This window comes from Salvelinus namaycush, chromosome 1 (assembly GCF_016432855.1).
Source record: "Salvelinus namaycush isolate Seneca chromosome 1, SaNama_1.0, whole genome shotgun sequence".
NCBI classification, from domain to species: domain Eukaryota; kingdom Metazoa; phylum Chordata; class Actinopteri; order Salmoniformes; family Salmonidae; genus Salvelinus; species Salvelinus namaycush.
The window spans coordinates 23,755,234-23,781,059 of NC_052307.1; the positions used below are offsets into that span (position 1 = coordinate 23,755,234).

Below are 25,826 nucleotides of genomic sequence, written 5' to 3' on the forward strand. Positions count from 1 at the left end.
TTCATGCGTTTTGCCAGCAGCTCTTCGCAATGCTTCAAGCATTGCGCTGTTTATGACTTCAAGCCTATCAACTCCCGAGATTAGGCTGGTGTAACCGATGTGAAATGGCTAGCTAGTTAGCGGGGTGCGCGCTAATAGCGTTTCAAACATCACTCGCTCTGAGACTTGGAGTAGTTGTTCCCCTTGCTCTGCATGGGTAATGCTGCTTGGAAGGTGGTTGTTGTCGATGTGTTCCTGGTTTGAGCCCAGGTAGCAGCGAGGAGAGGGATGGAAGCTATACTGTTACACTGGCAATACTAAAGTGCCTATAAGAACATCCAATAGTCAAAGGTATATGAAATACAAATCGTATAGAGAGAAATAGTCCTATAATTCCTATAATAACTACAACCTAAAACTTCTTACCTGGGAATATTGAAGACTCATGTTAAAAGGAACTACCAGCTTTCATATGTTCTCATGTTCTGAGCAAGGAACTTAAACGTTAGCTTTCTTACATGGCACATATTGCACTTTTACTTTCTTCTCCAACACTTTGCATTATTTAAACCAAATTGAACATGTTTCATTATTTATTTGAGGCTAAATTGATTTTATTGATGTATTACATTAAGTTAAAATAAGTTTTCATTCAGTATTGTTGTAATTGTCATTATTACAAATAAATAAATAAAAATGTTTTTAAAAAATAAATTGAAATCTGCTTTTTTTGGTCCTCCAATAATTGGTATCGGCATTGAAAAATCATAATCGGTCGACCTCTACTCTGTACATGATCCTTAGGCTCAGAACAAGGAAGCACACCATCCATCTGATCAAAACACCATAACAGCACCTGCACCAGTGATGTAGAGTCGTGGTGTTTAGAACACAACCCAAACATCCCCTCAGTTGAACATACAACACAGGCCAAGAGAACAATGCGCTTTCTAAAGGCACTCGAAACTCAGCCAAATTCCCCTTCTCACTTCCCCTCCACATCAGATCAAGTAGGACTGTTTGCATGAGTAAGTTAACAACTCCAGTAAACCATAATCTATGGTCCCCACCACACCACTGCTGAGCCGCAGCATCTCCCTTTGAAACTCGTCAGGCCTTCTTCCATTGGACTGCAGACATTTACCAGCTCCTGTGTGGAATGCCTTGGGGTGCACACTGCACCTCCCTACAATCACCTCCTCTCAGAATGAGCTCGCACACCAGAGACATAGCAAAACTCTACCTAGCCTATTCCAGCAATCTGGGCCCACCACTCCCCATATTCAATTGACAACATAGGATAGTCAGATATTCTGTTTTAGATTATTAGGAAACTAAAAATATGAAATTAAAACCAGGGTGAGCAGGGTAGCTGAGAGTGTACTTCAGTCAGAACATAGATCTGATAAAAATGGCTACATCACAAAAGCTCAGGCATAAAGCACTCTTTCACTCGTTCCCCACAGAGGTTGTCTGTCACATCTAGTAGGCCTAGGCCTGTCCTACAACAACTTTCATTATTGAGCAAAGCCTCCTGCACATGCCCCTTTTTAACAGTACATGTGCCGTACACACAATATACTCAACTGCTGTACCCTGAGGAGGCTTAGCATGTTTATGTTCAGATTATTGATTCTGGGATGGAGAGGTAGAGGGAATCACACTGACACTGGTGTCTCCCTGGCCATAGAGGAGCAATGTTGGGGGAGAATATGCTGTGTGGCATTACAAGCCCAATTGATGTTTTCAGTGAGTAGTTTCACCGAGAGTAATTTCGATGCTTGGCTAGCTCTTCTGCTTACACAACCATGTTCAGAATAATCCAGTGCAGTAGTGTCATAAATGCCTAGAAACTTAAGTTAGGCTATCTGAGCCCAGAGATGACAAATTAGTAAATGCTTCCTCTTACAAACACCATAACCAAAGGGGGGCATTCTGTAGGTAAGAGCAGTGCTGGCAGGAAATATTTAGAGACTTCAAGTTCAAAGGTGGGAGCAAAGGAGTAGTGTCCAAATATAGGAAAAGGAGAAATGATATAGGCCTAAATCAACACCTTTACTGACATATGCTACAAATTTTATTTTGCAAAATCTAGTTCAAAATGCTGCCTGCCAGGAAGACAAAGCCTGACAGTGCACTTCAACACAACATCCTCATCCTCTGGAGTATTCAACTTCCTAACTTCTGACCTTGCCGAACACACACAACTAGTAGTGCATGGGCAGAGGCAGTTGAGATTCAATGGAACCAGAATTATATCCAATTTCTGATAGATCACTATAACTCAAGAATAAATTAAAGAAGCTAGGAGCACACTTCTAATTTGCAGGGATTGAGGTGTATGTGTGTTTTGGCTCAAACAATGAACCTAATCAAAATGTCAAGTGCATCCCTGAATCAACATAAATAGTGACCATCCTGTTTAAAAAAAGACTGAGCCCCTCTTGATACACACATGCCTTTTTCTATCGTTCATCATACTGCACTACAGTCATGGCCCCTGCAGTGGGTGGGCACCTAACTAGGGGATCGGGTGGGTAATGAAAGGGGTGACCACCGTTTGCCAGCCACGCAGCTGTCTTTAGAGAGATAAAACTGTAGTTGCCCAGCAGCCCAGAACCATTTAACAGCCCCTCTGTCACCCTTAACTTGGAAAATAGTAACTACAGACAATTTCAGAATTTCTTATGTATAAATCTATGATAACTGACATTGAGGTAGTTATAAACTAGCCAGTCCTATGATTTGTTAAGGCCCTAGCTTGTTCACTCTGTTGCAGCACAGTCGACATCTTGCGGAATTTTTGGTTTGTTTGTTAGCATCTCACTGCTAAGGTTTGCAAACATTATGATAGCAAGCTATAGTAGCTGTTTACAACAGCCCGACCGTACCACCTACTTAACGTTAGTTGTTGTAAACAGCTAGTTTGCTATCATGATTCTGGCAAACCTTAGTAGTGAGATAGCAAGCATTGGATAGGTAGGTAGCTATCTAATTATTAACGTTATATCCTAAACTAACAAAATATCAAGCCATCGAAGAGAGAATGGCTAACGCGCTAGCTATCAACAACGATAGCTAGCTAACGTTATCTAGTTACGGTAACTAACGTTAGCGATCTAACGTAAGTTAGCTAACCTTAAATGTTGGTAGTACTGTACTAGCCAAACATCGAGTTACGGTGGGACAATTTTATGGGAATGCCTAGGCCAATGTTGCCGTGGTAGGCCAGTTGCGGTGGCAAACCGGTACAATCACAGAGGACCGTTCGTGTTCAAACATCAAGAAGTAGCTAACAGCTACTAACGTTACTAGCTAGCCTGCTATCTGTGCAAACTAGCATGGAGGAGGCCTGCGAGGAAAACATGCAAACATAACTATAACACTAATTCAATGACTTACCAAACAAGTTGATTAGTATAACAGTTGTTTACGGAATCCCTATAACCGTGAAATAATTGCAGTAAGCAATAAGTCGTTAGCTCGATACGTCTATTCCACAGCGTTTCTGAACTCCCTCTTTCGGGTTACAGCGCTTGCTAACGTTAGCTGTCATAATGAGAAGACGCGCTCCACCCGCATGCGCACTGGGCATAGAATGCTCTTGGACGCGGTCAGCGCTTTCTTGCGTCCTTGGAATGTCTCTACCCTAAAACCTTAACCCTTACCTTAACTGTTTTACATTTCAACTTCAATGAGGGTGACGTCCGAGTTTGGACTTCCCAATGATGCCGTTTAGACTTTTTCCTCTTGGAGACTCAAGGCTGTTGAGGTTAGAAATACTTTAAGAAATTAGCAGGTCAACTCTATTTGATCTGTATTAACGCCCATTACATACTTTGCCCGTGAGTTGTGGACCATGCGGTGCATTCTGGGTAATTCTGGGACAAGGTAACCAGGGCCTTTTCTCATTTAGAAAAGTATGTCCTTCACTCTCTCCTTTGTCTGCTCTCCTCCATGACCTGGAAACCAATAAGTTGTCAAGGAGACAACAATTCTTTAGTAGGCAAAATGAAGAGTGTCCTTCCCTCCTCGATAGCCACCTTTCAAATACATGACGTATTTGATACCATTCCACCTATTCTGCTCCAGCCATTACCACGAGCCCATCCTCCCCGATTAAGGTGTCACCAACCTCCTGTGATCCTACATGAGTCTGCAGAAAAGTTTTGAAATCAGCCACACCCCCATTGAATTAGTTTTTGTTTTGTCGGAGGAGAAAAGCATACACGTTTCAAAACAATATGCTAATTATCAATGTATCTATAAAATGTTTTGCACAACTAACTTAGTTCGTTTTTATCACTTTACACATTTATTTTGAGATCCCTGTAAACATAATTTGCCTGATGACGCACGGGTGGAGTAGATTTCATGCAAGCACATTTTCGTCCACATTCCCTCTCCTCACCGCCTCTTGTCAATAACCTTTGACCTTTTTTAAAAAGGAGGCGAGAGAGGACAGAGGATGCAAGAGTTGAGAAAACCAATAGAGAAAATGCCCATGACAAGGAGACTTATGGGGGGTGATAAGGGCCATAATTAAGCCTCGTGAAGCTACTGATACCTCTTACGAAGTCACCTAACGTCTGCCTAGCGCCATAAAATACCGCCATGAATTTTTCTAAGGCGTCAAATTGCCGACGCGTTCACGTCACTTGACACATACACGTCATGTAGACGTAGCGTTCACGTCGTGTAACGTGGCACTGACATGTCATGTGTCAGTTTGCTTGTAAGTTTATTATGAACGCCTTAAAAACGTCAACATGTGTTATGCATCACGTGTTAGTTTAAGTGTGTTTTTAGTTTATTATTAAAGATCTCACCATGAACGCCATACAAACATCGACATGTACATGATTTTGTAAAAAATATATATTTAATTGCCAGAGTAATCAATTCAATTTCATTTGTCGATTTAGCTAAAATAGGCTTATCACCTCAATACAAAAATGTATTAGGCTAGTTGATATCGCAGCCAGCCACCATTACTGTGTAGTTACTGTATGCCTACTTCTCACATCAATACAGCCACAGGGGCTTCTTTGTTTGAGATAGCCCTATTCAGAAATAAGAGGTAACCTAGGTCTCTAGTGGCGCATTCAAACGAACTCGGAATTCGGCAATCTCTGACTTTCGACTTCAGTGTGTTCAAGACAACTGGAAACTCGCAAGAGCTCAGACTGGGAAAAATAGTTTTGAATGTCATCAGATTCAGAAACTGGCATCTTTCTCTGACCTGAAAATCAACGATTTTCAATATTTTTTTCTCCAGAGTTCCCAGTTTAACAGACACAATCACTGTCACCATGCAATCCTTAGGTTATACATTTCTGTGGAGATGTCTTATGGTTAAAAGCAGGGCTCGAATTGAGGGATATAGGGCTAACCCTTGTTATAGAGATGGGTAAAAAGCATATGGTACCCCTTGTTTGCTTAGCCTTAGAAAAAACAACGGTCCAGATTATGTAAAGCAATCTAGGCTATAACAATGATTACCTCCCCGATTATTCCCGCATAGTCTACTAGCCTATCGAAGGACTTGCTCAGCATCAACATGGTTTCTTGGTGGACCAATAGGCTTATGAAAACATTCATTTTAAAATTAAAAGCAAGTGTCACCATCACAGGAAAATATGGTGAATTAAATGCTCTGTAATTTAGAATATTAGTGGTAGGCTATACCTACCACAAAAGACCAAAAAGATAGTATCGGTCTATCCATAGACCAAACAGTTTAACAGAAACACTTTATTACTCAGGAGAATCACATTAAATCAGGCTATTCATTTCAGTGCAGTTGCGTTCTAACGCATAACCTTAGTCTAAACGGAACCGAAAACACCCCAGCCTGTTATGACAGATCATGATAAAGCCTGAACATTTCAGCTATATTTGTCATTGATTTAACCCACAATTGCCTACATATTTGATACACATTAAGGCCTTTATTTAGACTGGCTTTGACAAACAATAGATTGACTAGGATACATTGACTTTTCACCGCGTTATATTTGTTCCCAATTAGGAAAATGTAGTCCTATTAAAAAGCTTTTGTTTTCCTATTCATTTTTATAGGCTAACCATTGTGATTAATGATATTTACCATCATCTGCTTTTATGAATAAACAGGCATCAGGGTATCTGTAACGATTCTCGTTGGTGGAAGGAGAGGAGGACCAAAATGCAGCGTTGTAAGTGTTCGTCATATTTTAATTTCAAACTGAACACTACACAAAATAACAACGATAAGAAATACAAAACAGTTCTGTAAGGTGAACAGACACTAGACAGAAAATAAACACCCACAACCCATAGTGGGAAAACAGGCTACCTAAATATGATTCTCAGAGACAACGATCGACAGCTGCCTCTGATTGAGAACCATATCAGGCCAGACATAGAAATACAACAACATAGAAAACAGAACATAGACTACCCACCCAAACTCACGCCCTGACCAACCTAACACAAAGACATAAAAAGAAACTAAGGTCAGAACGTGACAGTATCAAAACAAAAAAAATATTGTTTTGATGCCCCCCCACCCCACACACATTACTTACCTTGGATCACAAAATCAGCTAATTTCCAATTCATTCATATGCAAATACATTTGATTCTTACATTTTAGTCATTTAGCAGATGCTCTTTTCCAGAGCAATTAGGGTTAAGTGCCTTGCTCAAGGGCACATCGACAGATTCTTCACCTAGTCAGCACGCGGATTCAAACCAGCAACCTTAAGGTTACTGGCCTAACTCTCCTAACCGCTAGGCTACCTGCCGCCCGTACACTAGCTTGTCTGGCTGGCATGTTTTCATTTTAAGCTGGCCTAATTCAGTAATCCTCTATTATGATTTTTTTTTTTTATGTATACCTCATTAGTAAACCCTTGTGGTTGAAAATATATAATGTAGGTGCTAGGATACAACAATGAATAATGTTGAACTAACAAATACCATCAAGGGATACCTTACAACTTACAATAATGAACACCTTGTGAAACAGCTGTGAGAACCAACCTGACAATATTAAAGACTGAAATATATAAACTTAGATATTTGTTTTGGTACAGGTGTGGCAATTTACTTTCACAGATTGTCTCTACACTCACATAGCAAAAATAGCCTGAAATACTTAATTCTGGTGGGTGGAGTCCAGACACTGCTGCTCTGTTTGTAATGCTAGTGTTTTTAGTTCATCTGTGTATCTCACATTATGTGCCCAATATGATAGAGCAAGAACATTTCTTAGCAGATAATGACAACATTTCTGCCTAACATCCATTTCTGGGTGTTAGGCAGAAACCTGAGGTCCTGGAGAACAAGAGCAAAGTAAAGGGAACAGGGCAAGAGACAGAGAAGTAAACAAGCAAACACACAGGTTGCAGGTTGATCAGGTTGATATGTAAAAATACAGTTATTGAATGATTTAATTTAAATGTTTGACTAGACATGCAATATTGTTAATGTCAGACAGAAAATAAAGGATACCCGTCTGTAATTTTTTATGTCAGTGGGGTGGATGAGGGAGGTATGGGATGGTCCCTGAAAAAGATGAGAGAGGTGAGTTGTGAGAGAAACTCTGGGATGGTGTCATAACCACTTGAGTCATACACCTTAACAGTACCTACCTGGCAGCAGAGGTTACTCATTGTGACCCAGTAGTTAGCCTTGAGATTGACTATTTGGAGAACCCCCGGGCCAGTGTTGGTACTGTTGACAGCATGACGATGCCGCCCACCGCGAGGAGGCAAATGCAAATAGTTATCTGAGATTTTAATATTCACCTTAACGGATGGTGGTTCTCTTACATATTTCTTGGAGGGACAGAAAATAAATTAAGTGGACAATAGTTTTTACCTGGTCAAAAACCTCCACATCCTTCTCAGTCTGTGCCTGAAGGTGATCCTTGAAGGTGCTCTGATCTGGTTCGACAACTTCCACCACATCAGGTGGAGTTTCAGTGATCTGAAAGTATGTTATACAAAAATAGCATTAGACAAACAACACTAAGCCAATCAGAAATGTTAAATACTACAGTATATCCAATAATTGGATATACAATTGCATTGTTTACCTCTGTCAACAGCTGCAGCTCCCGTCCATACAGCAGCCGATAGGGTGAGTACTCTGGAGGCCTGGACGCTGCTGTTGTGTGCAAAGAGAATTACCTTCAGGTTGTTCTCCCACCATTTCAGGAACCCGTCAAGGGACTTACCCATGGCAGTCTTGAGGGTGTGTTTGGTCCATTCATCCAATCCTGGAGGAGGGGGTAGGCGAGGGATATCTATTAACAATGGAAGATATTGAAATGTCTGATTATGTACCATGTAAAAACAAAAACTAATTGTAAAAAAAACCGAAAACAAACCATTGGTGACAGAATATAACCTATAACATCTGTGTCTTGCTCCAGAGTCCACGACCTCGGTCACTCAAGATTACCTCAGGAGAACCGTGGGTGTTGAAGATGTCCATCATCGCCTTGGAGGTGGCCTCGTCAGTCTTGTCCTTGATGAGTATCATACAAAAAAATAATTTTTTGGTTCCAAGCCCCTTTTAACATGGGTTACAGAAGGGAATTTGGAGTTAAGCACATTCTCTTCTTTTTTACAGACCTTAATGGGTATTGCCTCCAACCACTTGGTAAAATAATTGGTCGTCGTCAGACACCAGCTGTTGCCATTCCTGGATTTCGTGAAGGGTCCGATAAGGTCCACCCCTAACATATAAAGTGTTAGAGAGAAGATTACTTCATTCTTCTTCACACCACGCATCATATCTACGTCATTCAGTATGCAGATTTTCATATTTGTTGTCACGTTCCTGACCTGTTTTCCCTTGTTTTTGTATTTGTTTAGTATGGTCAGGGTGTGAGTTGGGGTGGGCATTCTATGTTGTGTGTCTAGTTTGTCTGTTTCTGTGTCCAGCCTAATATGGTTCTCAATCAGAGACAGCTGTCAATCGTTGTCCCTGATTGAGAATCATATATAGGTGGCTTGTTTTGTGTTGGGGATTGTGGGTGGTTGTTTCCTGTCTTTGTGTTTTGTCTGCACCAGCTAGGACTGTGACGGTTAGTTTGTTTTGTCATTTTGTATAGTGTCTTGTTTTGTGTTAATTAAAAAATGGAAAATTACCACGCTGCACATTGGTCCTCAGATCCTTCTTGCCTCTCCTCGTCTGAGGAGGAGGACGACTTAGACTGCCGTTACAGAACCACCCACCAAACTCGGACCAAGCAGCGTGAGTACGAGCAGCAGCGGCCCACTACACAGGAATCCTGGACATGGGAGGAAATTCTGGAGGGTAAAGGACACTGGGCTCACATTGGAGAATATCGCCGCTCTCGGGAAGAGATGGAGGCAGCTAAAGCCCAGGAGCGGTGGTATGAGGAGGCAGCACGGAAGCGTGGCTGGAAGCCCGTGAAGAAACCCAAAAAATTTCTTGGGGGGGGATAAAGGGTAGTGTGGCGAAGGTAGGTAGGAAACCTGCGCCCACTTCCCATGCTTACCGTGGAGAGCGGGAGTACGGGCAGACAACGTGTTATGTGGAAGAGCGCACGGTGTCTCCTGTACGTGTGCATAGCCCGGTGCGGGTTATTCCACCTCCCCGCACTGGGCGGGCTAGATTGAGCATTGAGCCAAGTGCCATGAAGCCGGCTCAACATATCTGAACTCCAGTATGTCTCCTCGGGCCGGTGTACATGGCACCAGCCTTACGTATGGTGTCCCCGGTTCGCCAACACAGCCCAGTGCGGGTTATTCCACCTCCCCGCACTGGACGGGCTACGGGGAGCATTCAACCAGGTAAGGTTGGGCAGGCTCGGTGCTCAAGGGAGCCAGTACGCCTGCACGGTCCGGTATATCCGGCGCCACCTTCCCGCCCCAGCCCAGTACCACCAGTGCCTACACCACACACCAGGCTTCTAGTGCGTCTCCAGAGCCCTGTTCCTCCTCCACGCACTCTCCCTGTGGTGCGTGTCTCCAGCCCAGTGCCTCCAGTTCCGGCACCACGCATCAAGCCTCCTGTGCGTCTCCAGAGCCCTGTACGCACTGTTCCTTCTCCCCGCACTCGCCCTGAGGTGTGTGCCCTCAGCCCGGTACCACCAGTGCCGGTACCACGCACCAGGCCTATAGTGCGCTTTGAGAGTCCAGTGTGCCCTGTTCCTGCTCCCCGCACTAGCCCTGAGGTGCGTGCCCTCAGCCCGGTACCACCAGTTCCGGCACCACGCACCAGGCCTACTGTGCGCCTCAGCAGGTCAGAGTCGGCCGTCTGCCCAACGCCGCCTGCACTGCTCGTCTGCCCAACGCCACCTGCACTGCTCGTCTGCCCAGCGCCGTCTGAGCCATCCGTCTGCCCAGCGCCGTCTGAGCCATCCGTCTGCCCAGCGCCATCTGAGCCATCCGTCTGCCCAGCGCCATCTGAGCCATCCGTCTGCCCAGCGCCATCTGAGCCATCCGTCTGCCCAGCGCCATCTGAGCCATCCGTCTGCCCCGAGCCTTCAGAGCCGCCCGTCTGTCCCGAGCCATTAGAGCCGCCCGTCAGTCAGGTGCCGCCAGAGCCTTCCGTCAGTCAGGAGCCGCCAGAGCCGTCCGTCAGTCAGGAGCCGCCAGAGCCGCCAGCCAGTCAGGAGCCGCCAGAGCCGCCAGCCAGTCAGGAGCCGCCAGAGCCGCCAGCCAGTCAGGAGCCGCCAGAGCCGCCAGCCAGTCAGGAGCCGCCAGAGCCGCCAGCCAGTCAGGAGCCGCCAGAGCCGCCAGCCAGTCAGGAGCCGCCAGAGCCGCCAGCCAGTCAGGAGCCGCCAGAGCCGCCAGCCAGTCAGGAGCCGCCAGAGCCTCCAGCCAGTCAGGAGCTGCCAGAGCCGCCCGCCAGTCATGAACCGTCCGCCAGTCATGAGCCGCCCTCCAGTCATGAGCCGCCCTCCAGTCATGAGCCGCCCTCCAGTCATGAGCCGCCCTCCAGTCATGAGCCGCCCTCCAGTCATGAGCCGCCCTCCAGTCATGAGCTGCCTTCCAGTCATGAGCTGCCTTCCAGTCATGAGCTGCCTTCCAGTCATGAGCTGCCCTCCAGTCACGAGCTGCCCTCCAGTCATGAGCTGCCCTCCAGTCATGAGCTGTCCTCCAGTCATGAGCTGCCTCTCTGTCCGGAGCTGCCCTTCAGTCCGGAGTTGCCCCACTGTCCTGAGCTACCTCTCTGTCCTGAGCTACCTCTCTGTCCTGAGTTATCTCCTCTATTTAGGAGGGACCTTTGGGAAGGTTCCTAGACCAGGGTCGGGGGCGAGGGTCGCCACTCAAAGGACGCTAAGGAGGGGGATAAAGACAATGGTGGAGTGGTGTCCTCGTCCTGCGCCGGAGCCGCCACCGCGGACAGATGCCCACCCAGACCCTCCCCTTGAGTTTTAGGGGTGCGCCCGGAGTTCGCACCTTGAGGGGGGGGTTCTGTCACATTCCTGACCTGTTTTCCCTTGTTTTTGTATTTGTTTAGTATGGTCAGGGCGTGAGTTGGGGTGGGCATTCTATGTTGTGTGTCTAGTTTGTCTGTTTCTGTGTCCAGCCTAATATGGTTCTCAATCAGAGACAGCTGTCAATCGTTGTCCCTGATTGAGAATCATATATAGGTGGCTTGTTTTGTGTTGGGGATTGTGGGTGGTTGTTTCCTGTCTTTGTGTTTTGTCTGCACCAGCTAGGACTGTGACGGTTAGTTTGTTTTGTCATTTTGTATAGTGTCTTGTTTTGTGTTAATTAAATAATGGAAAATTACCACGCTGCACATTGGTCCTCAGATCCTTCTCGCCTCTCCTCGTCTGAGGAGGAGGACGACTTAGACTGCCGTTACATTTGTAAAGATAATGACACACTATCTATAATATATATATATATTTTTTTTCACCTTTATTTACAATTGCGACCTGGCCAAGATAAAGCAAAGCAGTTCGACACATACAACAACACAGAGTTACACATGGAGTAAAACAAACATACAGTCAATAATACAGTAGAAAAATAAGTCTATATAGAATGTGAGCATGTGAGGTGAGATAAGGGAGGTAAAGGCAAAAAAAGGCCATGGTGGCGAAGTAAATACAATATAGCAAGTAAAACACTGGAATGGTTGATTTGCAGTGGAAGAATGTGCAAAATAGAGATAGAAATAATGGGGTGAAAAATAAATAAATAAATACAGTAGGGAAAGAGGTAGTTGTTTGGGCTAAATTATAGATAATATTATATTATTATTATTATTATAATATTGAACTCTGCTGTGGTCAAATGGGCTCCCCAGTAGTGCAGCGGTCTAAGGCACTGCATCTCAGTGCTAGAGTCATCACTACAGACCCTGGTTCAATTCCAAACTGTATCACAACCGGCTGTGATTGGGAGTCCAATAGGGCGGCGCACAATTGGCCCAGCATTGTCCGGGTTAGGGTTTGGCCGAGGTAGGCTGTCATTGTAAATAAGAATTGGTTCTTAATTGACTTGCCTAGTTAAATAAAAAGGGATAAATAAAGTAGTTATGTAGAAATGACTGATAAATATTAGGTCATTTTTGGGATTTGCCTTAAAAAAATCCTGTCTTAGATTTGTAGAAGGGCTGAAGACCCTTGGCCTTCTAGAATGTCTGAGGGCACACCCACACAATGCTTCATGAGCATTTTGTGGCTGGTGTCACAAAGCCATTGACAGCTGAAGACCTGTTGGAGCTGTTCCTACCAAAACGCTCCCCGGCGGGTACTAACAGCAGAAGACGGTAGGAACTAGTTATAATCTGCTGGAGGGACTTCCTCATAGAGATTGATGGTAAATTCATGATTGCTATTGTCTTATAAAACATATAATATTTGGATACAACTACATTGTCAATGTATCAATATAATGCTGTTCAGATTAATTGAACCCTGTTCGAAACTGATCGGTCAAATTTACAGGACCCGGTGCACCTGTTACGTGTGGAATGGTCCTCCAATTGTGTCAGGAGCAGAAGAAATATCTCTACTTGGCTTCGACACATGGCCAACATTAGAGTTCCTGTTGAACACACAGGGTCTACCCTGAGGCAAACACTTGCGGAGCTGTGCTACATTTACCCATGCACCAGAATTATGAACAATTCAAGAAGTTCATGGTGAAAGGCATAATTCAAGCCCCAACATGTGGCTTTGCTTAGGTCGTTAGGTGTCATGCTTTAAAATGGATAAAATACATTCTAAAGTGTAATTACCAAATTGACAATTTTATCTCTTTGAGATCATGTCCACATTTGGGGTAGAATATTTTAATTAAAACAATTCAAGATGTTAGGTTGATGGATTCAATTTAGCTGTTATGTGTGTTCAGTTGAGATGTTTGTATGAAATGCATGTGCTTTTCTTTAAAACAGTAAATTGTGGATTAGATGGGCATCCTCTGGCTATTATCTTTCACAATTCAGAGACTTAACAGTGCTCAAGGTATTTTGGGAAACTGACTTTGCAGTCAATTTGACTTTGTTCAGCACTTTCATTGATATAAAATGTTCTGTCGTTACTTTCAATTTCATCATCATCTACAAATGTTAGATGTACTATTCTTTAAAGAAAAATGTTGTGGGTTAGGAACCCTATGTCTCCTGTCTTTGAAAATTGAGAGACAACTTCACATTAAGGGAGACTGAGAAACTGACTTCGCAGTCAACTTCACATTGTGCAGCACTTTAATTGATTGTAACGCTCGTCTGAAGAAGAGGACCAAAGCGCAGCACGTGTTCATGATAATTTATTCAAACTGAACACTGAAACAACATAACAAAGTGAGAACAAAATGAAACAGTTCTGTCTGGTGCAGACACAAAACAGAAAACAACAACCCACAAAACACAGGTGGGAAAAGGCTACCTAAGTATGGTTCTCAATCAGAGACAACGATAGACAGCTGTCCCTGATTGAGAACCATACCCGGCCAAAACATAGAAATACAAAACATAGAAATAAAGAAACTAGAATGCCCACCCTAGTCACACCCTGGCCTAACCAAAATAGAGAATAAAAGCCTCTCTATGGCAAGGGTGTGACATTGATGTCAATTGTTCTTTCTGTGTTTTTAATTTAAATTTGATTTTAATCAAATTGAAGCTGAATAAATATTATTTTAGATTTATAATAATGTGAGATATGATTTTAGAAAAAGTCAACACAAAAAGTACATGTTTGGTGGATTCAATGGTGTTATGATGTTTGTATACTTAATTTCACAATCTATCCACTGTGTTAACTATACAGCAAATTTGACATTGTTCAGCACCTTGTTTTAAAACAATTTATTTGTAATTTTTTGGCCACAAGTATATGAAACAAACAGATACATATTTGGAATACTACTGCCCACATCCTGTTTTCTACAGTACAAAACAAAATCAACAGAAAATTGCATTTCTTTTTTAGCCACACTCCACTCATCATTGACATCAATTTTCATCAGCAATGACAAAAAAGAGACGAGGGAATCCCATACTCATTTTAGATCCAAAGGTGTCTTTATTTTCATGTGATCTCACTCATATCACTATCTACTTTGCCATATTCCATTTATGGTATTTCAACATTGACACAGAAGGGCACATCACTCTCATGTGTTTTCTTGGAACTACATACACACACACACACACACACACTACTGTAAAATTCTGTTTTCATTTCTCACGTTTTAGGCGTCCAGCTGAGGCCTTGGACGGATCGTGTCAAATCAAATCAAATCAAATCACATACACATGGTTAGCAGATGTTAATGTGAGTGTAGCTAAATGCTTCTAGCTCCGACAGTGCAGCAATATCTGACAAGTAATCTAACAATTCCACAACTACCTAATACACTCAAATCTAAGTAAACGAAGGGAATAAGAATATATAAATGTAAATATATGGATGAGCAATGACAGAGCGGCATTGGCAAGATTCAATAGACAGTATAAAATACAGTATATACATATGAGATGAGTAATGCAAGATATGTAAACATTATTAAAGTGGCATTATTAACGTGACTAGAGATCCATTTATTAAAGTGGCCAATGATTTCAAGTCTGTATGTAGGCAGCAGCCTCTCTGTGTTAGTGATGGCTGTTTAACAGTCTGATGGCCTTGAGATAGAAGCTGTTTTTCAGTCTCTCGGTTCCAGCTTTGATGCATCTGTACTGACCTCGCCTTCTGGATGGTAGCGGGGTGAACAGGCAGTGGCTCGGGTGGTTGTTGTCCTTGATGATCTTTTTGGCCTTCCTGTGACATCGGGTGGTGTAGGTGTCCTGGAGGGCAGGTAGTTTGCCCCCGGTGATGCGTTGTGCAGACATCACCACCCTCTGGAGAGCCCTGCGGTTGTGGACGGTGTAGTTGCCATACCAGGCGGTGATACAGCCCAACAGGATGCTCTCAATTGTGCATCTGTAAAAGTTTGTGAGGGTTTTAGGTGACAAGCCATATTTCTTCAGCCTCCTGAGGTTGAAAACGCGCTGTTGCAACTTCTTCACCACACTGACTGTATGGGTGGACCATTTCAGGTTGTGTACGCCGAGGAACTTAAAACCTTCCACCTTCTCCACTGCTGACCCGTCAATGTGGATAGGGGGGTGCTCCCTGTGCTGTTTCCTGAAGTCCACGATCATCTCCTTTGTTTTGTTGATGTTGAGTGAGAGGTTGTTTTCCTGACACCACACTCCGACTGCCCTCACCTCCTCCCTGTAGGCTGTCTCATCGTTGTTGGTAATCAAGCCTACTACTGTTGTGTCGTCTGCAAACTTGATGATTGAGTTGGAGGTGTGCATGGCCACGCAGTCATGGGTGAACAGGAGGGGAGTGAGTATGCACCCCTGTGGGGCCCCGGTGTTGAGGATCAGTGAAGTGGAGATGTTGTTTCCTACCTTCCTACCGTCAGGAAGTCCAGGACCCAATCTCACAGGGCGGGGTTGAGACTCAGGGCCTCAAGCTTAATGATGAGCTTGGAGGGTACTATGGTGTTAAATGCTGAGCTATAGTGAATGAACAGCATTCTTACATAGGTATTCCTCTTGTCCAGATGGGATAGGGCAGTGTGCAGTGTGATGGCGATTGCATCATCTGTGGACCTATTGGGGCGGTAAGCAAATTGAAGTGGGTCTAGGGTGACAGGTAAGGTGGAGGTGATATGATCCTTGACTAGTCTCTTAAAGCACTACATGATGACAGAAGTGAGTGCCATGGGGCGATAGTCATTTTGTTTAGTTACCTTTGCATTCTTGGGTATAGGAACAAAATTGAATGGGGGATGCTTGTGGGTATAAGAATAATATTGTCTACGTGCTTTCGACAATACGTTATCAACTCATTATCAACAAAAAACTAATTATTTTCAAATAAACCAAATTTGCCTTATCAACACAGTAGGCCTAAATATTTCCCAACGATATCACAACTTACATATAGTCTATTTACTCCTCAGTTGGATCAAGGACATTGTCACTGCCGTTAAAGGAAGAGGACCAAGGTGCAGCGTGGTGAGCGTACATTTTCTTTATTTTAATCAAAATGACACCGAACAAAACAATAAACACTACAAAAAACAAACCGTGAAGCTCAAAGGCTATGTGCCCTAAACAAAGTCAACTTCCCACAAAGACAGGTGGAAGAGACAACGATAGACAGCTGTCTCTGATTGAGAACCACACCCGGCCAAACACAAAAAAATAGAAAACATAGAACATACGCTGAGACGTACTGGCGGCCAGATGGCTGGATGCCCACTCTAGCCCGGCCGAGTCGGGGTGCTGGAAGGTAGCGCGCCGGGCTGTGCACGCACACTGGAGACACCGTGCGCTCCACCGGTGCCTGACCAGTACGACGCTCGCCACGGTAAGCACGGGGAGTTGGCTCAGGTCTCCAACCTGACTCAGCCACACTCCCCGTGTGCCCCCCCCCGCCCAAAAAAAATTGGGGGCTGCCTCTCGGGCTTCCTTGCCAGCCGTGTTCCCTCGTAACGCTGCCGCTCTGCTTTCGTCGCTGCCTCCGCCTTCCTCAATGCTTCCACCTGTTCCCATGGAAGGCGATCCCTTCCGGCCAGGATCTCCTCCCATGTCCAGGATCCCTTGCCGTTCAGGATGTCCTCCCATGTCTATTCCTCCTTTTTACCACGCTGCTTGGTCCATTGGTGGTGGGAAGTTCTGTCACGGCCGTTAAAAGAAGAGGACCAAGGCGCAGTACATTTTCCTTTTATTTGAAAAAGACGCCGAACAAAACAATAAACACTACAAAACAAACCGTGAAGCTAAAGGCTATGTGCCATAAACAAAGTCAACTTCCCACAAAGATAGGTGGAAAAAAGGGCTACCTAAGTATGGTTCTCAATCAGAGACAACGATAGACAGCTGTCCCTGATTGAGAACCCTACCAGGCCAAAACATAGAAATACAAATAATAGAATATAGAATACCCACCCCAACTCACACCCTGACCAAACCAAAATAGAGACATAAAAAGGATCTCTAAGGTCAGGGCGTGACAGACACCTTGGTAATTACATTCATCGTCTCTAAGGAAACTATCTGGGGCAGACACTGGAAAATCGCCTCTGCTGCTTGTAAAAAAAACTACCAAATTAATGTCTGTGTCACCGCCAAGCTCTCAAATACCATGCCCGTTTCTCACTGTGAATGTCACTGCTATCCGGATTCCTTAGGACGTCCTTACCCTGAATACTAAACTATAACCCTTAACTGACACTAAACTCAACCATTTTACATGTATACTTGATTGAGGTAGGGACATCCCAAGTATCCCAAATTTCCATCTGGGAAAGCCTATGAACTCCTCTATTTGACTGAAAGCCACGGACACAACTCTTATTGGTTGTCTGATGTAGGCTACACACCTTATGACTTTCATTAACACGCAGGAGTCACGCAGATGTTAGTAAGGCGTTGGTATCACGACATGTTAGTTAACGTAACATGCAGGCGACATGCAGACGTTAGTAAGGCAGCCACACAGTAGTACAGTTTCCTGGGCTTAATTATGGCCCTTATCACCCCCCATAGAGACTCCTTCAAGGAGTGAATGGGAGTGAATTGGACGCTAGCTCAAAAATCCAACATTAGAATGAATTACGTGAACAACAAGGACAACATTCCTTATCATTTCCGAGATCTGAGATATTTTACTTGTTCTTTGTAATATCGTATCGTTTTGAAATCGTGACAATGCGTACTTTTGAGGAAGATAAGCACTTTCTCGACTCAAACCCTGTCTTTTTACAAGGGATTTCGTGACGATTAGTTTAGCAACCGCGTGACCCGATTGGTTGACAGTCTGTTGGGTTGGCCGTTATACATTTCTACATTCATTGACTAATGAGATACCTATCTCCTTATTTCTTAAAGTATTTATGTTGAAGTGAATCCCTAAAAGGTTAATCTCAAGGCTAAGGCTGGAGAAGCAAAATCTAGAAACTCTTTGTTTATGACAAGCACACCTCATTTATTTATGTTTTTTCACTATATGTTGGAGGCATCCCTATGGTTCAAATTATGTATACTCCTTGCACAATTAAATTAAGGGGCCAACTGCCTAGTCTAGTCCACTATCTCTCTCTCTCTCTCTCTCTCTCTCTCTCTCTCTCTCTCTCTCTCTCTCTCTCTCTCTCTCCCTCTCTCTCTCTCTCTCTCGCTCTCTCTCTCTCTCTCGCTCTCTCTCTCTCTCTCTCTCTCTCTCTGTTGTGTGTTAATTTACAAAATAGACGAATTTACTTTCTTAATTATGACTGAGAGAATAACTATGATCATAATTTCTCTTGATGTGTTCTGAAGGCAATCTGACTGTGAGTGAAATATGGGTGTGAAAGAAATGTTATATTTCCCCCCCACCTTGTTGAGAACCCCCCTGGGACACCCTCAAGGACCCATAGAGGACCCTGGACTCCGATTTGGGCCATAGTTGCAGTCTGTGAAGTCCATAAACAATCTGTTTTCAAATGTTAGGATATTAGGCCTACAGTGGCAAAGATACCTCCTGGTGTGTATCTAGTCATAGAATATTTCTCAATATAGACTGAGTATGAATGAAACAGATTTGTAGGCTATAAGCTACAAACGTTGTTTACAAATAATATGAAGGGACAGTTTTTGACTATTCTGATTTGCCACTTTAGCAATGTCTAGATTTCATCAATAGGTGGTGCTCAAGTTCTATGATTTCATATACACTCTTCAAAATGGCTTTTCTCCAGGTTTTTCTCTCCATCCAGCTCCATTTGTATAGAAAAACAAAGATACAGCACTGTCTAACATAAGAATATTGAGATGTCTATTTTAGGAGCAGCAGAAGTAGTGCTGGTTTCTCACATGTGCCTGCATATTGCAGGGTGATGCACTATCATGATGGGATAGTGTCTGCTGGCAAATTCAGAGTCACTATCAATATTTAAGTAATATTGAGATACCATTTAAATGATTATCTGCATTGTCTTGGTCTGTTTTTGGGCTGTAGGCTTTCTGGAGTTCTCGCTTGCAGTGCAGAGAATGGTCTTTAACGTGGCATGGCTGATTTGATTTACAGTTTATTAATGCATCAGTTAGACGAGGATGTTCAATTTATTCAGTCTTCAAGTAATTCCGACTGTCCTTCAGGGCTATCTGATTGAAGTGTGAATAACTACAGACTTCCCATATACATAGTGTTTATTTTGGTCCTAAATTGTAAGACCAACAAAAATAAAGGGGAAAGACTAAATACCAAGTTGTTATTGTGTGTCCTTCAACTTGGTCTATGTATCACATTGTATGATCATTGTTTTAGTGATTTGTATGGTTTACTCAAGAGCCTTGATATGTCTGAATATAAGGCTCTGCATGGTTTACTCTAGAAGAGAAATGCAAAGAGAAAGGTCAGTCTTTATTTTCGGTTTATTATACATGGGTTATAAACATCACAAAATAGAAAATTTGGTGACATCTTGCAGGAGGACAAAAATAGCAACTTTAGATTTGTCAGGCTCTATCAATGGAAACATAACATGCTTGTTTCAGTGCTGTGTAGATGCATTAGGAGACATTCTGTATAATTTATGTTCAAGTGCAAAAGAAGCTCATAGCAGCTCAAAGCTCCAACTTATCATTACCAATATGTCCTGTTTAAATGTTAAGTTGCTCTTTTGTTTCTTCTTTTTATTTCATTTGTGTGTTCATTTACAGGTATGAAATACATTGTGCGGAATAGGATATTAATAGATATTCTTCAACAAATGTGTTAGTTACAACATTTTTTCCTCAACCAAAAATAGTAGTACTAATATTTCATATATCTTTGAAAATAATATTCAATTTCCAAGCATTGAATGTCAGTTTATTATAACCATTGTCAGTCTTATGATGAGCATAATCAATATTAAAATACCTGAATATAAATAACGTGCTTTAAGCAAAATAAATGTTCATTTGCAATGTCAAGCAAATGCACCACATTAATTTACAGTCAAGAGTCAAGCCTTACAAAACAAATCCACACATTGCTTTCTGTCAAATGCATTTTCTACCGAAGGCCACTATCAAACAAGTTATCAAGCGTGTTACAATTAATTTAGCAGTGTAGAATCAGTACAAAATCTAAACAAAGTGATGAAAGAGGGTGCAATTCAAATGCCTAAAACAAAATCAACAACTGGGAAACTCAAGGGGTGAGAGGATTCAGAGCATAGATGTAGACACCTGATTTTTTATCCATATTTAGGCATAATGAAAGTATTATTATCAGCAGTGATATTAATAGTATTAACTAAGATTTCTACCCAGACCCTGGCACAACACAGCAATTTCAAGAGATTCTTAATATTCAAATTAGAATAACTTTCTGGATATATTGAAGCATCTGCAGAAATACAACGGTCAGTATTTGTTTTATATATTCCAGCTGCTGAGAAAAGCTTCAACAAGTAGAACACTAGTGGAGATTATGCTTTGAAGCTTTAATCTAGTTTACTTTAGAAATGCTCTTAATAGTAGTGCCTCCATCAGTTATATTCAGTTATATTCAGTTATATTTTTATAGATCATTTTGAATTATTTGTGCTTGTTCCAACCCAGTTCATATGGTATCAACACAGACAGTACCTTGTCTAAACAGGGATTAAAACTAAATAATGACTTGAAAATACAGTATGACCATTTTACATGCAGATCAAACTATTTCAGTGTAACAGGATCAAAACAACGCTACTTCAACCAAAAACTACAATGATAAAGTGTTACATTATAGTTTGTTTGTGTGTGCAACGTCAGTCAACCTTTCCTGCACATTGTTTGTATGAATCACTTCTAAATGATATCGAATTCTTAGTGATTAATATGCAAACATTACTTCTGGTAGTCTTATTAAAGGGATACTTCAGGATTTTGGCAATTAAGCCCTTTATCTACTTCCCCAGAGTCAGATGAACTCATGGATACCGTTTCTATGTCTCTGCATCCAGTTTGAAGGAAGTTAGAGGTAGTTTCGTGAGCCAATGCTAACTAGCGTTAGCACGATGAGTGGAAGTCTATGGTATCTACTAGCTTGCTGGCAGTTACCATAGACATCCAGTCATTGCGCTAACGCTAGTTAGTAATTGTGCTAGTTAGAGACATAAAATAGTATCCACGAGTTCATGTGATAATGGGGAAATAGATAAAGGGCTTCACTGCCAAAATCCTGAAGTATCCCTTTAACAATCTTCCTTTCTGATGTAAAATGCATGTGTATCTACAAACATCCATCATAAATATCTGTTAAATCATATGTATATACATGTACATATAGGTAACATCAGAGGTGCACAGGTCAGTACTATATAATATCATCCAGGAGATGGGGGGTGCCCACCCAGTCTAGCGTTCTGGGCTCAGAAGCAGCCATGATCATACACATGAACTGCTTCCCTGTTCTCTTATCTATGGGGTAAATGGTAGTGGGCGTGAATCTCTTGTTGCTCTCCACAAATTCACAGAGTTGACGGTATATTTTGGGATACTCATGACGCAGGAAGACTCCCCTGGTCCTGAGCTCACGTTGGATATTGATAAAGCAGATCTCTCTGGCTTTCATACCCTCCTTTCCCTCTTTGTCAATATCAGGTGTGCCTGGTGGCGGGGTGAGAATGAGTGTCTCCATGTCACTTTCCTTCCTGAAGACCTTTTTATCTGGGCTGGAGGAGGCCAACGAAATCTTTGCATGTTTTCGGACTGTTGGTGTTTGGACTCTTGGTGAGGGTCTGTTAGGCACTAGTTCACCAACAGCTATGGATACATTCAAGAGAAAACATTCATTGGGGTCATACTCATTGCCAGCCTGCTGCAGGTCCTTACAGTAATCCCCCAGGTTGTCTTTGAAGCTGTCCAGCTCTCTTAGAGACAGATATGTGGGGGACATGACAAGGCTCTCAAGGCCATCCTTCAGGAAGTTGTCAGCAGTCCCTGGGTTAGCAAAGCCCAGGAAAAGAATGCCTCTCCCTCTGGAAAGGTAGCCAGCTTTGGCAATGCGAGAGAAGGCTTTATGGATCTCAGAGTTCTCTCTGCAGTACTTCAGCATGTGCCTGCACACACTACTGATACGCCCATATAGACAGTTCTCTTTATGGCTGTCCCAGTCATCCCGACGGCAGTTCCGGGAGCAGTAGAAGGTGTAGCAACTATGACAGGATTTGAAGTAAAGACAGGCATTGAACAGGGTCTCTGTCCGCTTGCACTTCTTGTTGGCACACATCATGGTGTCATCGTCGTCTGTGCTGTGGTCTGGGGAGATCTCCTCTGGACTCCTTTGTATGCTCTGTAAGCCATCACACCCACTGTCTGGGTCTTTGATGGTGTCAGGGCTGGTTTTAGTGGAGGCGATTGGTGAGCTCAGAGTTCCTAGACTCTCTAGGCCTCCTAGACTCTCTAGGCCTGAAGATATTAGCTTTCCTTTTTCATCATCCTCACTAATCAACTGTTTTAGTTGGTCCATTAGATCCTGACTAGGCCGCCTGCTGGTTGAGGGTTTGTAATCAGTGACAAGATCAGCTAGCAGCTCGTCCAGTTGCTCTAGGCTCTGCTGCAGGGAATAATCTTTGTGTTGTCTGTCTTTGGTCAGTTCCGCTGACTCAGATGGCTGCTCTTGATGATGAAGAACATTTAGAGTTGGCACCTTTTCACAATCCAGTGCATCCCAGGTGGCTGAACGCACATCTTGCTGTTTGTGGTTGCGTGCGCGTATGTCATTGTCGGTTATCGTGATCTCAGGAGTTACAAACCATAGCCCAGCCTTAGTGTTCCTTCCAGGATTGTTTGGACCTTTCTCTAAGGAGTTTTCAGAGAGGGACAGGGCAGCATAGCGCCTTGGTGAACTAGATAGATTGAGTATAACTGGCTTTGGTGTATCATTAGGAAACAGAGCATGTCTGCCCTGGTACAACAGATTATCATAGCTGCGTCCACACGGCACTGCTTGCTCCCTGTCATGACGAGGATAAAGAATATTGTCCCAGGACTTTGAGTGTTTTCTGACTTCTGCTCCCAGGCTGGTTGGCTCCACATGACTGTTTTCAAACCAGGGGGACATTACTGGCTCTTGTCTTACTCTCTGTGGTGTCAGCTGAGAGGACTGGTTGGAGTATCCAGATATACTTGAACGATACCAGTCATCTGCATAGGCCTGGGACATTTGTGTACGTCGACGGCCCTCCGTGTGATACGCCCTGTAAGGAATATACTGTTCTGCTGGGGGGTTGCACGGCTTGCTGTATAACATCCTGGAGCCATTAGACTGACAGGGATAGCCCCTGGGTTCTTCCCCATAGTATGCTCTTGCCTGTTGTGTTTGAGCAAAGTATGGCCCTACCTCGCTTGTGGAGTAAGGCCTGGTATAGACAGCCTGCACAGGGTCTCTGCTGGACATGTGTTGCTCTGTGTAATATGGCCGGACTGGGTCAGTGTGAACCCAGCGAGTCCGTGGATCATGCATATACTGACCATTAAGAGTACTGCCTTGGCTGGTGAGGCTTGAATTATCATCCTGATAGTACGCTCTAGCAGAGAGGTGGACAGGGTATCTGGTCGGATCCTCAGTGTAGAAGAATTTAGTGGGTATATTGGGGTTTGAAAGAGTCCTCTGCTCCCTTGACAAGTATTCCCTTGGCATTATAGTGGAGGGCACCCTTCGCATGTCTACTGGCTGGATGTAGCTGGGGGGCCCGCAGGTAGTGTACTGATATGTTTGTCTATAATCGCCACTGTAACAGTCGTTTGGTGTGGGTGTCCGTACCTGCCGTGGCACAGACAGACCTCTGCTCTGACTGAAGTAGGAGTATCTCTGCCAGGGATGTTCAGTCCTCATGCTCTGAGACCTCCTGGCTGTGTGCTGCAGGACCGCTGCATCTGGCTTGATATCCACACGACACCTGACATGAGGAGTGATGGCTGGCTCATCCTGTTTGCTCTCCTCAGAGAAACAGTCTGAGACGTAGAGGGGAGAGTGTGGTTGCAGTTTTATAGGGTGTACTTCGTTCGAAAAAGCTTGGTTAGAGGAGTAAGAGTCCCGGTGTGGTTCAGATGTCCTTAGCGGGGGGTCTGGTACAGCCTGTGGAACATCTCGTCCTCTCCTGGTTACCGGTGGGGAGACTGACATAGGCACAGGGGTAAGGGTGGTCTTGACTCTGGGAGCACTTTTTGATCTTGTCCTCTTCTTTGAATCTGACCTCGTGGCCTGACTGGTTTTGTCTGGGTTGGCATGCTGTGGTGGGTGTAGTCTAGTGTTGAACAGATCAGGGGACGAGAAACGGAGGTGTCCTGGATGATCCAGGCCATTCCAGGTCACCTCTTTATGCACCCTCTGATGCTCAGTCCTCTTGTAAGGATACTCCATTGAGGCAGAAAAGGGCTGTGGGTCGTCCAATGACTCAAGGTAGTCAAAGCTACGGCAGTGTCTTTTGTTAATGGTTTCCGTGTGTCGCTCCAGTTTGTCAATCATTTGCGAGTCACATTGTTGGAAGGGGCTGAGCGAAATGGAGTGCCCAGTGATGGGATTTAGTTTGATGTCCCGATACAGAGTAGATACCAATATATCAGGGGGATCTGTGCGTGTCATCTTATAGGGACTCCTCCGATCTCCCCATTCAGATTGATTCAAGATCAATATGGCCTGAGAAAAGAAAGATATAAAAGCCTTTTATATCCATATTAAAACATACACACATTTTCTTTAAAAATGTAGAAGTGATTCTACACAGACATTAACATGTTATGATGACAGAGATTAACAACATAAATTATCAAATGATTATTTAACTTCTTGACGCTAGGGGTCAGTTTTTTTTTTTTTGTTTTTTTTTTAAATAACGTTCCCAAGGTAAACGGACTATTTCTCAGGTCCAGATCGTATAATATGCATATCATTTACAGATTAGGATAGAAAACACTCCAAAGTTTCCAAAACTGTCAAAATATTGTCTGTGAGTATAACAAAACTTATTTTGCAGGCGAAAACCTGAGGAAATCTAACCCGGAAGTGATTTTTTATTTTTTAAATCTGTTTAATTTCCCGTCTTTCTTCCATTTAAAGGGGTATCAACCAGATTCCTTTTCCAATGGCTTCCTCGGGCTGTGACCAGGCTTTAGACATAGTTTCAGGCTTTTATTTTGAAAAATTAGCGAGATTATTCAAAACTAGTCAGGTGTCCTTTGATTAGTTCCTGCGCGCGAGAGGGGTAGCTCTCCATTTTCTTTCTCTCTTTTATTGAATAGGTTACGGTCCGGTTGAAATATTATCGATTATGTATGTTAAAAACAACCTGAGGATTGATTATAAAAACATTTGACATGTTTTAACGAACATTACAGATACTTTT

General features: G+C 43.3%; 2 protein-coding genes across 2 annotated transcripts in view; both read right to left on the minus strand.

Annotated features, from left to right (window-relative positions):
- LOC120065602 (GTPase-activating protein and VPS9 domain-containing protein 1-like) overlaps positions 1-3,518 on the minus strand; it is a 29,884-nt gene extending 26,366 nt beyond the window's left edge. The window contains exon 1 of the mRNA XM_039016695.1: positions 3,382-3,518. The gene's annotated coding sequence lies outside the window, so the exon portion shown is untranslated. The remainder of the gene's footprint in view (positions 1-3,381) is intronic.
- An 18,275-nt stretch (positions 3,519-21,793) lies between these two features.
- On the minus strand, positions 21,794-24,949 carry unm_hu7912 (un-named hu7912). Its single transcript, XM_038997679.1, has 3 exons — positions 23,168-24,949; positions 22,924-23,083; positions 21,794-22,887 (listed from the first exon to the last, which is right to left on the minus strand). Exons 1-3 carry the CDS (start codon positions 24,947-24,949, stop codon positions 21,794-21,796), a joined length of 3,036 nt encoding a protein of 1,011 aa, XP_038853607.1.
- Between the last annotated feature and the right edge of the window lie 877 nt (positions 24,950-25,826).